This window comes from Salmo trutta, chromosome 1 (assembly GCF_901001165.1).
Source record: "Salmo trutta chromosome 1, fSalTru1.1, whole genome shotgun sequence".
In the NCBI taxonomy this organism is placed as follows: Eukaryota; Metazoa; Chordata; class Actinopteri; order Salmoniformes; family Salmonidae; genus Salmo; species Salmo trutta.
The window spans coordinates 24,443,693-24,460,473 of NC_042957.1; the positions used below are offsets into that span (position 1 = coordinate 24,443,693).

At 45.1% G+C, this 16,781-nt stretch overlaps 1 protein-coding gene across 3 annotated transcripts in view; it reads left to right on the forward strand.

Moving 5' to 3' along the window:
- The window catches only part of LOC115191827 (protein dispatched homolog 1), a 76,644-nt gene extending 66,271 nt beyond the window's left edge, over positions 1-10,373 (forward strand). For all 3 annotated transcript variants that reach the window (XM_029749790.1, XM_029749780.1, XM_029749771.1), the window contains 6 exons: positions 1,921-1,950; positions 2,377-2,500; positions 2,701-2,828; positions 4,977-5,074; positions 5,187-5,284; positions 5,537-10,373. In XM_029749790.1, coding sequence (XP_029605650.1) covers positions 1,921-1,950; positions 2,377-2,500; positions 2,701-2,828; positions 4,977-5,074; positions 5,187-5,284; positions 5,537-9,139 — 4,081 coding nt within the window. In that variant the 3' untranslated portion in view covers positions 9,140-10,373. The remainder of the gene's footprint in view (positions 1-1,920; positions 1,951-2,376; positions 2,501-2,700; positions 2,829-4,976; positions 5,075-5,186; positions 5,285-5,536) is intronic.
- Positions 10,374-16,781: the final 6,408 nt, after the last annotated feature.

A 16,781-nucleotide genomic window follows, 5' to 3' on the forward strand; every position in this document is an offset into this window, starting at 1 on the left:
TTGTGGACTACAGGAAAAGGAGGGCCGAGCACGCCCCCATTCTCATCGAAGGGGCTGTAGTGGAGCAGGTTGAGAGCTTCAAGTTCCTCGGTGTCCACATCAACAACAAACTAGAATGGTCCAAACACAACAAGACAGTTGTGAAGAGGGCACGACAAAGCCTATTCCCCCTTAGGAAACTACAAAGATTTGGCATGGGTCCTGAGATCCTCAAGATTCTACAAGTTGTGTCACTGCCTGGTACGGCAATTGGTCGGCCTCTGACCGCAAGGCACTACAGAGGGTAGTGCGGACGGCCCAGTACATCACTGTGGCTAAGCTGCCTGCCATCCAGGACCTCTACACCAGGCGGTGTCAGAGGATGGCCATAAAAATGGTCAAAGACCCCAGCCACCCCAGTCATAGACTGTTCTCTCTACTACCGCATGGCAAGCGATACCGGAGTGCCAAGTCTAGGACAAAAAGGCTTCTCAACAGTTTTTACCCCCAAGCCATAAGACTCCTGAACAGGTAATCAAATGGCTACCCGGACTATTTGCATTGTGTTTGCATTGTGCCCCCCCCCACCCTCTTTTACGCTACTGCTACTCTCTGTTCATCATATATGCATAGTCACTTTAACCATATCTACATCTACTGCCTCAATCAGCCTGACTAACCGGTGTCTGTATGTAGCCTCGCTACTGTATTTAGCCTGTCTTTTTACTGTTGTTTTATTTCTTTACTTACCTTTTGTTCACCTAACACCTTTTTTGCATTATTGGTTAGAGCCTGTAAGTAAGCATTTCACTGTAAGGTCTACACCTGTTGTATTCGGCGCATGTGACAAATAAACTTTGATTTGATTTATTTCCATGATTCCAAAAGTGTCAAATAGCATTTGCAACATTTGGTTAAAAATTATCGTGCAGCCGTACGTGGCAGTGTGGAAATGATCTCAAATGAGAACAGGAAATACAGAAATGTATGAAAATGCTGGATATTATTTTTGGATAAAGTTGAATTGAACAGTATAAAACAATCGGAATGGAGAAAGACCCATTGAAATCACTTAGAATGAATGTGTTGCCACCCTAGGGTCGTGCACTATTCAAAGCAAAATGTAGAACTTTTATTATTCAAAAACATAAAATATATTCATATACCGCCATACCATCCAATTCTTTTAAAATACCGTGATATGATATTTTGGCTATATCGCCCAGCCCTATCTCCGCCCCACCTCTACCCTCCCTCCTCTCCCCATGTCCTCACCCTTCTGGCCTTGCTCTTATCTGTCCTGTGGGCGTATCTGATTCCCTCTGACTCGTGCTTGCACTCTGCGGCCCGTAGGCTTCCCACTGATCTGGGAAGGTGCTGATGGGAAGTCCAGACACATGCAGAGCCGCTGAAAGCTTCTTTTGGCAACGGGGAAGCCCAGTGCTGATCCTCTCTGTCTGTGTTTATGGCACAAGAGAGATCACACTAATGGGACTCTAGTCCTCTAAAACTATTACCTTTACTGGTTCTTCATGCACTGCAGCACTGTGTGGGGCTTTGTAGGTTAGAAACACAAAGCAGACCTAAAAGAGATTGACATTGATGTTAGTCTTGTCTAAACCGGTTATTGTCAGAGATTCTTCAGGCACTACATGTGTGTGTGGTTTTTGAATACATTATCTAAAGAAAGATTGATTGGATTTTTATTTATTTTTTAATGAAAACAAAAGGTTCACCAAAAAGAGGTCACCGTCCCCTGAGGGTATGTAAGTTTGAATAGAGCTAGTTGTTCCACACAAGATGTGTGCTGCATTGCTGCTCAAAAACCTTTCATGAAAAAAAATATTCCCCCTGCACGGATGTCGAGGCAAATCTGGTTTTGATTGGATTTTGCTTTGACTTTTAAATGTAAATCTGATTTATCTCTCTTTTGTTTTTCAGCCCTGCAAGGCCTTTTCGGTTCCCAAAAAGGTAAGATCTGCCAAAAATATATATATATATTTTTTATTATTACGAAAGCTCTCCTCTCGCTCTCCTTGAGTCCATCAAAACCCTGCCGAGCTGTCATTCCTGTGTAGTGAATCATCGCAGTTATCGATGTGGAAAGGGCTCTCTGTGCCTGGAACCTGCTAACCACCTCCCATGCTCCTCTACAAGACATGCCTTCCCCTGAGTTTCCCTCAAGTCAGAACACTGAATATACTTAATAAATATCTACATGACGATTTGACAAAATCAATAATGGCGTTTTAATGAGCACTTTATACTCTTTTGGATATTCTACTAGTGTAGCAATGTACCCTTCTTTTTTCTGTTTGGTTATCAGTACATATAATATTCATATAGTTATAAAGCCATCAGCTTTGTGTTTAATCAATACCTGATCTTCATCTCCAGCTATGCAGAGCTGATTGCTGATTGGCCAGTGGTGGTGCTAGGGGTGTGTACAGTCCTCATCGTGGTGTGTGCCCTGGTGGGTATTCTGGTGCCAGACCTGCCAGACTTCTCAGACCCCTTACTGGTGAGTAGTCCATGCCAATCGAAGGAAGGCACAAAACTTTCTCCATAGAGAATACTGGACTTTATTTTGATCAAGATTGAAAACCTTGTGTTTCTGGCACACCAAAATCATTATATTGAGTGCATGTGTAGAGTCCAAGATGTCGAAGGTCAATTTCCTGGTGAACTAAAAAGCTGTCCTCTGTTTGTCTGTTTCTTCAGGGATTTGAGCCACGAGGCACGGCCATAGGCCAGCGATTAGTCACATGGAATAACATGGTGAAAAACACAGGGTACAAAGCAACCCTAGCTAACTACCCATTCAAGTATGCCGACGAGCAGGCGAAAAGGTAACAAAGCCGAACTCACAGATCCTGTCCATTTAATGTCATCCTTCTAACCCTTTAGTGACACATGTATTGATTCAACATCCCTGATGAAGGGGGCTGATCAGGATCAGGCCTCAAGCCATGAAATGGAGTGATGGATCCTGCTGACAGACAGAAACAGACAAGCACACACACTAAATCTCAATCCCATCCTGCAAGAGGATTGGTGGGGGGGATTGTTCAATCCCCAGCCCATCTCCATTACTCATCTTGATCACTGGGGAGGGGGGGGTGCTCCAGGGTCAGGCCTGTCAACAGGACTCTCTGCATCATTCTGCCTCGGCCACTCAGTCTCCTCTAACAGACTCCTGATTAAAGGAAGAATGTCTCTGTCAGATGATGTGTCCCTGAAACCCCTGCTCATCACAATGATCTGGCTATTATAATGATTATAAAAATAAAGATTGCAACGTGACAGTGATCACTTCACCGATTATGATATAATCACTGGCTTTGTAATCGCTTAAACGGGTCGGTCTAAACCCGTTTCCTTAACCTCTCTAGGGGAGGTGGGATGAAATCGTCCCACACTATTCAACAGCCAGTGACAAATCAGAGCGCCAAATTTAAAACCACAAAATGTCATAATTCAAAGTTCTCAAACATAGGACTATTTTACACCATTTTATAGATACACTTCTCCTGAATCGAACCACGTCGTCCAATTTCCAAAAGGCTTTACAGCGAAAGCAAAACATTAGATTATGTTAGGAGAGTACATAGACACAAAAAACCACACAGCCATTTCCAAGCAACTAGCATGCATCACAAATACCCAAAACACAGCTAAATGCAGCACTAACCTTTGATGATCTTCATCACATGACACTCCTAGGACATTATGTTATACAATACATGCATGCTTTGTTCAATCAAGTTCAATCAAAAAACAGCTTTTTACATTAGCATGTGATGTTCAGAACTAGCATACCCACCGCAAACTTCCGGGGAACTTACTAAATTACTCACGATTAACGTTCACAAAATACATAACAATTATTTTAAGAATTATAGATACAGAACTCCTTTATGCAATCGCGGTGCCAGATTTTAAAATAGATTTTCGGCGAAAGCACATTTTGCAATATTCTGAGTAGATAGCTCGGCCATCACAGGCTAGCTAATTTGACACCCACCAAGTTTGGCGCTCACTAAACTCAGAATTACTATAAGAAAAATTGGATTACCTTTGCTGTTCTTCGTCAGAATGCACTCCCAGGACGTCTACTTCAACAACAAATGTTGTTTTGGTTCCAAATAATCCATAGTGATATTCAAATAGCTCCGTTTTGTTTGTGCGTTCAGGTCTCCATCCGAAGGGTGACGCGTGAGGGCATTTCGTGACAAAAAAATTCAAAATATTCCATTACCGTACTTCGAAGCATGTCAAACGCTGTTTAAAATCAATTTTTATGCTATTTTTCTTGTAAAATAGCAATAATATTCCAACTGGGCGACATTGTATTCATTCAAAGGCTGAAAGAATTTTTTTTAGAATTCTCATTAACGCGCATCTCCAGTGTCACTGTTCCCAGCCTGACCACTCACAAAATCTCCTGCTGTTTTTCGCCAAGAGACAGGAGACACGTCATTCCACTTTCTGGTGCCTTCTGAGAGCCAATGGAAGCCTTAGAAAATATCACGTTACAGCAGAGATGCTGTATTTTCGATAGAGATGCAACAGAAGGACAAGAAATTGTCAAACAGGGCACTTCCTGTATGGAATCTTCTCAGGTTTTGGCCTGCCATATGAGTTCTGTTATACTCACAGACACCATTCAAACAGTTTTAGAAACTTTAGAGTGTTTTCTATCCAAATCGACTAATTATATGCATATTCTCGTTTCTGGGCAAGAGTAGTAACCAGTTTAAATCGGGTATGTTTTTTATCCGGTCGTGCAAATACTGCCCCCTAGCCCCAACAGGTTAATTTGTTTTAAGAATGACCTTTCAGTACTCTTTGGTTACCATGTGCAAATCTCTGCTGTGTGTTTGCTTTAAGCGGATTCAGTCTCATTCGGTCATGTGGATCTTCAGAATTGATAGGAAACTTAATTGTAATGTATGAAGTGTTAACAGTGCAATCACACCATTACTTTTGTATTCCAGTCACCAAGAGGACAGGTGGGCTGAAGATCACTTTGACAGAGATAAAAGACAAGCTGACTGGGACTTCAATAAAGACAGTTTCTTCTGTGATGTCCCAGGTACAAACTCATCACGCTTCTCCTGTTTCAAGTGTTTGTCTAGTAAGTGTTTGACTGACTGAATGTTTGACTGCGATGAAATGCTAACCGGATGCTCTTAATGTATGTGCAGGTGACAGATACTCCAGATTAGTATTCACATCTGCAGAGGGGAAGAACCTTTGGAATATACAAGCAATTAAATCCATGTGCAATTTGGACAATACACGTGTAAGTGGAACAGCACTGTTGATGATGTGCCTCAGCGTTTGCTCATGTCAAATTGTGCCATGTTAATGATTTTTAAATGCCTGAACTAAGCCCCATCATATTAGAAATTGTATGTTGGGAGTCTATGCTGCCTCAGGCTGGAACTAACCCAACTTCCTGATATATTGGCCTTGTCTCCTGTTATGGTCTCCTTGGGTCAATAGTTATGTTCTAGTCGTACTCTGTTCTTATATCTTGTTGTGTTGTCCCCAGGTGCGCTCCCACCCCCAGTACTGGAGCCTGTGCCAGCGCACCACCGATGCCTCCTGCTGCCCCAGCTGGACCCTGGGCAACTACGTGGCCATCCTCACCAACAAGTCCTCCTGCCAGAAGATCACAGAGCGCGACGTGTCACACACCCTCAAGATCCTGCGCTCCTGTGCCAAATACTACCACAACGGAACGCTGGGCCCTGACTGCTGGGACATGACCACGCGCCGGAAGGACCAGTCCAAGTGCACCAACATCCCCCGCAAGTGCACCAAGTACAACGCCGTTTACCAGATCTTCCACTTCCTGGTGGACAAAGACTTCATGAGCCCAAAGAACACCGACTACCTTATTCCTGTCCTGAAACACGGCATGCTGTTCTCTCCCACAGAGAAAGGGGAGACCATGATGAACATTTACCTGGACAACTTTGAGAACTGGAACTGCTCGGATGGTGTCACCACCATCACGGGGATTGAGTTCGGTATCAAACATAACCTGTTCCAGGACTACCTACTGACGGATACCGTGTATCCGGCCATAGCCATAGTGATTGTGCTGTTTGTCATGTGTGTGTACACCCGCTCTGTGTTCATCACCCTGATGACCATGATCGCCATCATCAGCTCCCTGATCGTGTCCTACTTCTTGTACCGCATGGTGTTCGACTTTGAATTCTTCCCCTTCATGAACCTCACGGCCCTCATCATCCTGGTCGGCATCGGGGCAGACGACGCCTTTGTCCTCTGTGACGTGTGGAACTACACCAAGTTCGACAAGCCCAACGCTGAGCTGTCGGAGACGGTGAGCATCACTCTGCAGCACGCCGCCCTCTCCATGTTCGTCACCAGCTTTACCACGGCTGCCGCCTTCTACGCCAACTACGTTAGCAACATCACCGCAATCCGTTGTTTTGGCGTTTACGCCGGCACGGCCATCTTGGTTAACTACATACTAATGGTGACCTGGCTGCCGGCCGTGGTGGTGCTCCATGAGCGTTACCTGCCCAACATCTTCACCTGCTCTCAACCTCCCCCACAGCAGAGTGGGTTCTGCACTCTCTGGGCCAACCTGTGCCAGAAGGCCAGCAAGTGCCTGTTCACCGTCTCCGAGGCCTCCCGAATCTTCTTTGAGAAGGTGCTGCCCTGCATCGTGATCAAGTTGCGCTACCTCTGGCTCTTCTGGTTCCTGGCCTTCACAGTGGGAGGGGCGTACGTGGTGTGTGTCAACCCCAAGATGAAGCTGCCCTCCCTGGAGCTCTCAGAGTTCAAAGTGTTCCGCTCCTCCCACCCCTTTGAGCGCTACGACGCAGAGTACAAGAAACTGTTCATGTTTGAGAGAGTCCACCATGGGGAGGACTTGCACATGCCCATCACCATCATCTGGGGGGTCACCCCTGTGGACAATGGGGACCCCCTCAACCCTAAGGACAAAGGCAAGCTTATGCTGGACAACACCTTCAACATCGCCAGCCCAGCCTCCCAGCTGTGGATCCTCAACTTCTGCCAGAGGCTAAGGAACCAGAGCTTTGTGTTCCAGTCGGAGGAGCAGGACTTCACCAGCTGCTTCATTGAGACCTTTAAGCAGTGGATGGAGAACAGGGACTGTGAAGAGGCCTCGGTCTACCCTTGCTGCAGCCAGTCAACATTCCCCTACAAGCAGGAAATCTTTGAGCTGTGCATCAAGAGGGCCATCATGGAGCTGGACCGCAGCACCAGCTTCCACCTGGACAGTAAGACCCCCGGGCCTCGCTTCGACATCAACGACACCATCCGGGCCATCGTCCTGGAGTTCCAGAGCACCTACCTGTTCACACTGGCCTACGAGAAGATGCACCAGTTCTACCATGAGGTGGACACCTGGATCCAGGAGGAGCTGAAGAACGCCCCGGCCGGGCTGAATTACGGCTGGTTCGTCAGCAACCTGGAGTTCTACGACCTGCAGGACAGCCTATCGGATGGGACTCTTATCGCCATGGCATTGTCCGTGGTGGTGGCCTTCGTGGTCATGCTCCTCACCACCTGGAACATCATCATCAGCCTCTACGCCATCCTCTCCATCGCGGGCACCATCTTCGTCACGGTGGGCTCGCTGGTTCTATTGGGCTGGGAGCTCAACGTGCTGGAGTCAGTCACCATCTCAGTGGCGGTGGGTCTGTCGGTGGACTTCGCCGTGCACTACGGAGTTGCTTATCGCCTCGCCCCTAACCCCGACCGTGAGGGGAAAGTCGTCTTCTCCCTCGGCCGGATGGGTTCCGCTATTGCCATGGCGGCGCTCACCACGTTTGTCGCCGGGGCGATGATGATGCCGTCCACGGTGCTGGCCTACACCCAGCTGGGCACATTCATGATGCTCATCATGTGCATCAGTTGGGCCTTCGCCACCTTCTTCTTCCAGTGCATGTGCCGTTGCCTGGGCCCCCAGGGCACCTGTGGACAGATCCCCCTGCCCAAGAGGTTTCAGTGCCAGGCTTTCAAAGAGGGCACCACCAACGTCCCCTCGCCCCAGGGCAAGCATGGCACCAAGTACCAACTGGACAGTCGAGGACGGGAGGTGGAGCATGAGCATTACGAGTTGGAACCATTAGCTTCAAACCCTAGGAATGAGGAGAAACCTGCAGAGGAACAGGGGGCGTGCACCCAGCTCTATAATGGAATAGCCCCCCACTCTGCCCTCTGCACACACATCCCCTTTAAGAGCAAGGCAGAGCCCGGCAGAGAGCCCTGCTCTGAAAAGGGACTGGGCACACTGGCTACCAAACCCAGATCCAAATGCCAGTACTCTCATAACACAACCTGCACATGTGGGGACCCCCCTCCTCCTCAGCAGTCTATGGGTATGCAGTGGACCCCCCACCCATGCACCCAAACAACCCAGGACTCCCCATGCCCCACTCCTCAGTTCCCCCTCACAGGCAGCCATGCCAACAAAGGCCAGAACTTCCTGTCCACTCTGGACGCCGTCTACAAACCCATAGATTGCCGTATGAACTATGTACACTGTCCCCCAGCCCACTTCCACCACTGCACCCCGGGCAGGATGCCCAGACAGGGCCCTCACAGCTGCCACCTCAGAAGCTACTGTGTTCACACTGTCCACGTCCTGGGTGGCCTCCCCAGGGACCAGAGCTCTGCCCCAGACCCATCTGGGCTGGAGGATTCACACCGGACTGGAGGGTCCTCTGGCCCTGGTGACAGTCCTAACACCCCAGCTCAGACTCAAGGTCCTCCTGCCTCCCCTCTGGGCTGCATGTTAGCCCACACACACCAAGGCTGCTGCAGGACCAACCATGGAACAGTAAACGCTCCAAGCGTGGATAATCATGTGTCCACCGCAACGCAAAAGGGCGCTTGTCATAAGATGCCCAGCAACCAGGAGAAGCTTGAAACTAGTACTACTCCCATCACACAGGAAGAAAGTGTTGAAAAGTGCAAACAGAACCCCAAAAAGGAGAGGGCATCCTCAGCCTCTCCTAAGAAACTCTACTGTTTTAACAGAACTTTGAAAGTAAAGTGCAATTCTGTCGAGTTTAATGTGCCAAAAGCTGAAGCCAATGTGCCTGCTCTTGCAATAAATTCAAAACCCTTATCTGAAAGTTTATGTTGACAGCAAATAAACTTAGAATTCTGAAAGACTATATCTAAAGAGTAAACATTTGTCATATCAAGCTATAATGTGCAGTGTCCCTGTGCAATTAAAGTGCTTGGTATATTTCATAGACCAAGTGCCTCATGTCTTTCATCTAAAAGTATGGTCCTATATGTTCTGTGATTACTGTATCTACTGTGCAGATGAAATTGGTTTGATCAGTCAGATGTACTGTTTTTGAGTACACAGTAAATATGTGGTGTGTTTATGGAGCTCTAACATGTCTAAGGAAAGGTGAACCATTTACTTTAGTCTCTAAGAACCACAGGCCTTCTCAGTTAGACGTCTGTTTCACGTTGCCACATGCCTCTCGGTCCAATATGAAAGATGTACTGTATGATTATAAAGTCATTTTAACCCGATTGTCATTTTTTTCCCACTGCTCCTATAGTATGAAATGAAAGCATCTCAAGGTTTTGTTCAAAGGGCATGGTTTGGAATAACAAATGGTACACCTGTTTCATTGTCTCACTCCCGCTGGCGCCTTGAGAAGATTTGCTCTGTCTGGCCTGAGGCCACAGTGCTATGCTGGGCTCTCATACATCACACAGACGTTTGATTTCTAATCTCCACTCCCCAAGAGCCTGCATCACATTCCAAGCTGGTCATACACTGTAAGTCTATGAGAAATGCTGACGTCCTACAGCAGGGATCCTCAACTAGATAAAAAAGAAAATATTGAGCGGATGGTAAGGGGACCGGAACATAATTACAAATTATTTGTAGACTGCAAATTGACCGCAAGAAGCTCAAACAGATATATATTTGACTAAAACACAATAATTTGAAACCTTGCTTACATTTAGGATATAATCACATCGCTATTATGCGTGGGAATACTTGGGAACAGATTTCCTAAAATAAAATCACTTGGAGCTGATTTTCTGGTGTGGGCGGGGGGATAAAACTATCCGCATGCCAAATTCCCAGTTGGGGAACCCTGTTATAGACCATCCACACCCCTCATCCACAGAGTCATTTTCTAACAGTGACCAAGGACGTATGTGCAAAGGGCATGAATATCAAAGATAAACTCTGAAACCCAACAATAGTATAACACATATGGGTCCTATCATTTGATTTTGTAACATATCAATTACATGCTATTTTATTACCTTTCTCAGAATCTTTGGCTGCCCTTTGTTAACTCCATCCAATAAAAAGTATCCTATTCATTTACAAATTCCATTCATTCACGAATCCTGTGTTTTATTTGCTCTTCTGGCTCCTGCCATCCATCCCCCCCTTCTAACAGGTTTCCCTGGTGGTCCAAGATCCTGGCCAAACCTTCTGCTACAGAGCAAACATATACATTAGACCGGGCTCTGCAGGCCGTATGACTCACTACAGCACAGCATACAGATTTATAATTACACTTTTAGTCTTGAATTAGTGTCAGATGCGCAGCTCTGAACTTGTATCGTAGGCTACCAGACGCCTGTAATTATCTGTGAGAGACACCAAGCTGGCACTGTAGTCCATCTCCCCTTAGTCTCTGACACCATCACCCCCTCAAAAACAAAGATCAGCAGCAACTCTTAACTTTGATCAGTGGTACAATAAAACTATGACATATTGTGAGCGAGGAGAAATTCCTCTAGTGACTGCTAAGTCCTCTAATTACTCCCTCTCTCTTGCACACTCTCAGGCAAGGGTCATACAGGAACTAGGCACGGACATTTCTTAGCTCTAGTTCCAGCTAATACATATCCCTATCCCTGTTCAGCCTTGCCAATTACTGAGGGATGCAGATGGGATTTGAGGTCACTCATAGGTGTGACTGTTCAAACCTCTCACCTCGCGCTACCTGGAAGCTTTTCAAAATGACATGTCTCCTGTGTAAGCTTGCCCTTGTTTAACTAGCCCCAATGTTTCTGCCGCCCTGCCCCCTGCCCTGAGGAATGGCACAGATACATCAGTACGTGCCTTTGACTGGGGAGGAGTGGCTAGCCACTTCACTGCAAGGAGATGACTACAAGAAAGATACACTATTTATACAAAAGTATGTGGACACCCCTTCAAATTAGTAGATTCGGCTATTTCAGCCACACCTGTTGCTGACAGGTGTATAAAATCAAGTACATGAAATGGGTTTTCATGACCGAGCAGCCGCACACAAGCCAAAGATCACCATGTGCAATACCAAGCGTCGGCTGGAGTGGTGTAAAGCTCGTTGCCATTGAACTCTGGAGCATTAGAAACCCGTTCTCTGGATTAATGAATCATGCTTCACTATCTGGCAGTCCAACGGACTAATCTGTGTTTGGCAGATGCCAGGAGAACGCTACCTGCCCCAATGCATAGTGCCAACTATGAAGTTTGGTTGAGGAGAAATAATGGTCTAGGGCTGTTTTTCATGGTTTGGGCTAGGCTACAGCATACAATTACATTCTAGACAATTCTGTGCTTCCAACTTTGTGGCGACAGTTTGGGGAAGGCCCTTTCACAAAGTCCCCATCAGCCTGGTGTTGAGGTTGAGAAACTTGAAGAAAGAACTGAATGACATCCGTTTTGATGTCATTCAGAAATGGTTTGTAGAGATCGGTATGGAAGAACTTGACTGGCATGCACAGAACCCTGACCTCAACCCCATTGAAACCGTCGGGATGAATTGGAACGCCGACCGTGAGCCAAGCCTAATCGCCCAACATCAGTGCCCGACCTCACTAATCCTCTTGTGGCTGAATGAAAGCAAGTCCCCGCAGCAATGTTACAACATCTAGTGGAAAGCCTTCCCAGAAGAGTGGAGGCTGATATACCAGCAAAGGGGGGACCAACCCCATATTAATGCCCATGATTTTGGAATGAGATGTTCGACGAGCAGATGTCCACATACTTTTTGTCATGTAGTGTAGATGGTACAAATTGAAACACTTGTCTCAGACAGTTAACTGAAGAACTCTGATGATCTTTGCCTGATAAATGGTTACATTGTAACCGGGGGTTGACACCTCATATCTCAGGAAGAATACCTTCAGACTACTCACTCTATATCATGAAGGGCTAGCCGTTAGTCTGTATACTCTGAATATTAGGCAGAGAATGATGTGTGATAAACCTACAGATAAGTACCAAAATAATGGAAACACTTGAGTAAATGAGGAATGCACAGTATATTGAAAGCAGGTTCTTCCACACAGGTGTGGTTCCTGAGATAATTAAAGATGCATTATGCAGAATTTTCTCCGCCATTTGCTAATAGTTTGCCTAATTTCAGTTTTTGACAAAACAAGCAAGTACAGTGACAGTGTTTTCCACTATCATCAACAAAACACCAAATTATGGAACATCTTGTGGAAGAATGCTGTCGCATCTCTCCAATAGAGTTCCAGACACTTGTAGAATCTATGCCAAGGGTGCATTGAAGCTGTTCTGTCTCGTGATGGCCCCACGCCCTACTAAAACACTATGTTGGTGTTTCCTTTATTTTGGCAGTTATCTGTATATTGCCATGACTTGGGTTGATTTAACCTGGTATTTCATTGTGCACAGCACATTAAAATGAGTCTATGATGCACAGCTGTACCCTGAAGTTCACCTTACATAGCTTACAGTGGCTTGCTAAAGTCTTCACCCCCCTTGGCATTCTTTTTATTTTGTTGCCTTACAACCTGGAATTAAAATGGATTTTTTGGGGGGGGGTTGTATCATTTGATTTACACATCATGCCTACCACTTTGAAGATGCAAAATATGTTTTATTGTAAAACAAACAAGAAATAAGACAAAAAAACTGAAAACTTGAGCGTGCATAACTATTCACCCCCCCCCCCCCAAGTTAATACTTTGTAGAGCTACCTTTTGCAGCAGTTACAGCTGCAAGTCTCTTGGGGTATGTCTCTATAAGCGTGACACATCTAGCCACTGGGATTTATGCAAATTCTTCAAGGCAAAACTGTTCCAGCTCCTTCAAGTTCTGCTGGTGTACAGCAATATTTAAGTCATACCACAGATTTTCAATTGGATTGAGGTATGGGCTTTGACTAGGCCATTCCAAGACATTACATTTTTCCCCTTAAATCACTTGAGTGTTGCTTTAACAGTATGCTTAGGGTCATTGTCCTGCTGGAAGGTGAACCTCCTTCCCAGTCTCAAATCTCTGGAAGACTGAAACAGGTTTCCCTCAAGAATTTCCCGGTATTTAGCACCATCCATCATTCCTTCAATTCTGACCAGTTTCCCAGTCCCTGCTGATGAAAAACATCCCCACTGCATGATGCTGCCGATGATGCTTTACTGTATGGATGGTGTTCTCCGGGTGATGAGAGGTGTTGGGTTTGCACCAGACATAGCGTTTTCCCTGATGGCAAAAAAGCTACATTTTAGTCTCATCTGACCAGAGTACCTTCTTTCATATGTTTGGGGAGTCTGCTTTGCAGCTCCTTCAGAGTTATCTTTGGTGTCTGTGTTGCCTCTGATGCCCTCCCTGCCTGGTCCATGAGTTTTGGTGGGCAGCCCTCTCTTGGCAGGTTTGTTGTGGTGCCATATTCTTTCCATTGTTTTTATAACGGATTTAATTGTGCTCCATGGGATATTCAAAATGTCAGATTTTTTTTATAACCCTGATCTCTACTTCTCCACAATTTTGTCACTGACCTGTTTGGAGAGCCCCTTGGTCTTCATGGTGTCGCTTGCTTGGTGGTGCCCCTTGCTTAGTGGTGTTGCAGACTCTGGGGCCTTTCAGAACAGGTGTATATATACTGAGATCGTGTGACACTTACATTGCACACAGGTGGACTTTATTAATCTAATTATTTGACTTCTGAAGGTAATTGGTTGCAACCGATCTTATTTAGGGGCTTCATAGCAAAGGGGGTGAATACGTATGCACACACCACTTTCTGTTATTTATTTTTTTTCATTTCACTTCACCAATTTGGACTATTTTGTGTATGTCCATTACATGAAATCCAAGTAAAAATACATTTAAATTACAGGTTGAAATGCAACATAATAGGAAAAAACGCCAAGGGGGATGAATACTTTTGCAAGGCACTGTATATGAACTTTATGGTATCACAAATGCACTTATTTTCATAAAATTGGCTGCTCTTGCAATCTCATAGGAAGCGTCTACCAGGGGAGATAACTTGAATAATGTAGAACTTTAAACTGCAGGTGAGATATAGCTAGAAAAACAGGTGACGGAGGCAGGAATAATATCCTAATCCTTTATCCCTCTGCTCTCTCTCTCTCTCCTCACGCTGGCAAGGCTACACCAGTGTTCCAAGTGCAGAAAACACCTGTTTCCGAAGGGTCAATTGGGAAATAGGTCCTCTCCCCTTCCCTGCCTTTCCTTTCCTTTTCTTTCTGGAATGTGAAGGCTGATCCTCTGGCGGAAACATAAGATACGTCCCTGAACCAAACACTTACAGCCGGAGCCCCAGGGGTAGATGGGAAAGCAGTTATGCTCTATTAAAACTCCATGCTCTTGATGGCCACTCGGGCCCGTCTTTCTCTCCGAGGACAGACAGCACTCAGAGAAGTTGACTGTAGATGGTCCATCAACTCCTTCACTACCACATGGCCTCTAGCCTGGGTTGGGTAGGCTACCAGTACCTAAATGTTTCTGCAGTCAGCAAGTACAGAAAACTGGAAGAAACAGGCCTCTGTGGCCTTAAATGGAAATGTTTCAATATTATTTTCCCTTATCCCCTTCCGAAATAGAGATAAAAATCAAAGGTACCACTGTGCGTCACTACTGACCTCTGTTTTGATATGGGCAATTCCATGGTAACAGAATTACACTGACTCAGATTTTTCACTTTAAAATAAAAAAAAACATTGATTTCAAAGTTTAACAAACCATATAACTCTATGCACAAGGACTACTTTTAACAGTTTCCACTGAAACTTTTACGAAAACACATTTACAGGAAGAACTGTGCAGATACAAAGTTTGGCAACAGAATAAATCTGAGGGAGATTTTTCAGTAATTCTGTTACCAAACCTTGAATCTGTCTAAATTGTCCAATTAGTCATTGTGCATAGGGTTTCATGGTTTGAAATCCATTGTTTTTGTTTGGCATACATTTTAAAGTCAAAAATCGGAGTCTCAGCGTATTTCCGTTCTCGTGGAATTGCCCCTATGTATCTGCCACCCCCCCGCCCTCCCAAATCCCATACACACAAACACCATACAAACCTACAAACAAACCCTTAAAAACACATTGCGTAAGTTTACCACCAAGGGGGAAAGTGAGGCGTTAGAGGGATTCGCATGAGAGCTCCTGTTATACTGAACTGATGGGCTTTATATGACCCAGACTGGATGCACTGTGTTCCCTGGTCTTAGGTCTTCACCATGGGTGCCTTTATACACCAGGTCAGCTCACTGTAGATTGGCCACTCCAGTCAATGGATTTCACCTCAGCTTGCACGGAAGGCATATTATATTTGTTTTAACAGAGGTCAAATATTGGCTATGGTTAGGGGGCAGTGTTTATTACATTTTCCTGTGAGGGGAATCTGACCGGCGTGCGCCTGTGTTCCACAAATACTACGTATCCCTGAAATAACTTGAAAGGGGAGACCTGCAGTTTATTTACTTGGTAAATATTTGCTAATCTTTTTAAATTGAGTTCTAGGGTCCTTGAAAATAGAGGTCTAAACATGTGTGGTGTTAATTGCCACAGGTCAGGAGAGGTTTCCGTACGTAAGTCCCAAACACTGTGACTGCTGAGAGAGGATGAGTTGATTCTCAGCTCCTCCTTACTTGGATCCCAGATAGAGTTGCTGCTGCTTCAGCAACAGCTAATGGGGATCCGAATAAAATTCAAAAAAAGTACTTACAGAAGGAAGTTGCTCTGTCCAGTGGCATCCTGTTTTCAGACATACACTCTATATTGAGGAAATAGGGAGGAGATAGGGGATAAAAAAAAAAACAGTGACTGAACAAGTGAAAGATTGCATACAGTATAAAAGTTCACAGAATTATTCAAGTTTATAAGAGTAGTGCTATTGAAGTGTTAATTGTTTTAATTAAAAGTAACAAAATTCTTACAATAATTATATTACAATGTGTAAATGTATAATAGGAGAGAATTGCAACATACACACTACAAAACACACTAAACAGGTCATATTTCACAGGACCAAGATTGGTGAATACAGGTTGAGACTGCCATCTAGAGGTAAAAAAGGAGCTATGCCAAAATTCAGGACCCTCCCCATTCAAATGCAATTTAAATTGGTCACATACACGTGTTTAGCAGATGTTATTGAGGTGTAGCGAAAATGCTTGTGTTTTGACTGTAATCAATATGGTAATAATGATTTACTCTTGTACAGACAAAAACATGTAATATTTCAAAATACAGTTCACAATACAGTGAAGGGGCTCCTGAGTGGTGCAGTGATCTAAGGCACTGCATTTCAGTGCTTGAGGTGTCACTACAGACACCCTGGTTCGAATCCAGGCTGTATCACAACTGGCAGTGCTTGGGAGTCCCATAGTTCAAATTGGCAATTGGCCCAGTGTTGGTTTCCATGTGTTTCATTCCATTTGGTTCGTTCTGGACATTATTATGAGCTGTTCTCCCCTCAGCAGCCTCCTGTGTTTGTAACATATAGTAAGAATTGGATTTGTAACATATTATAG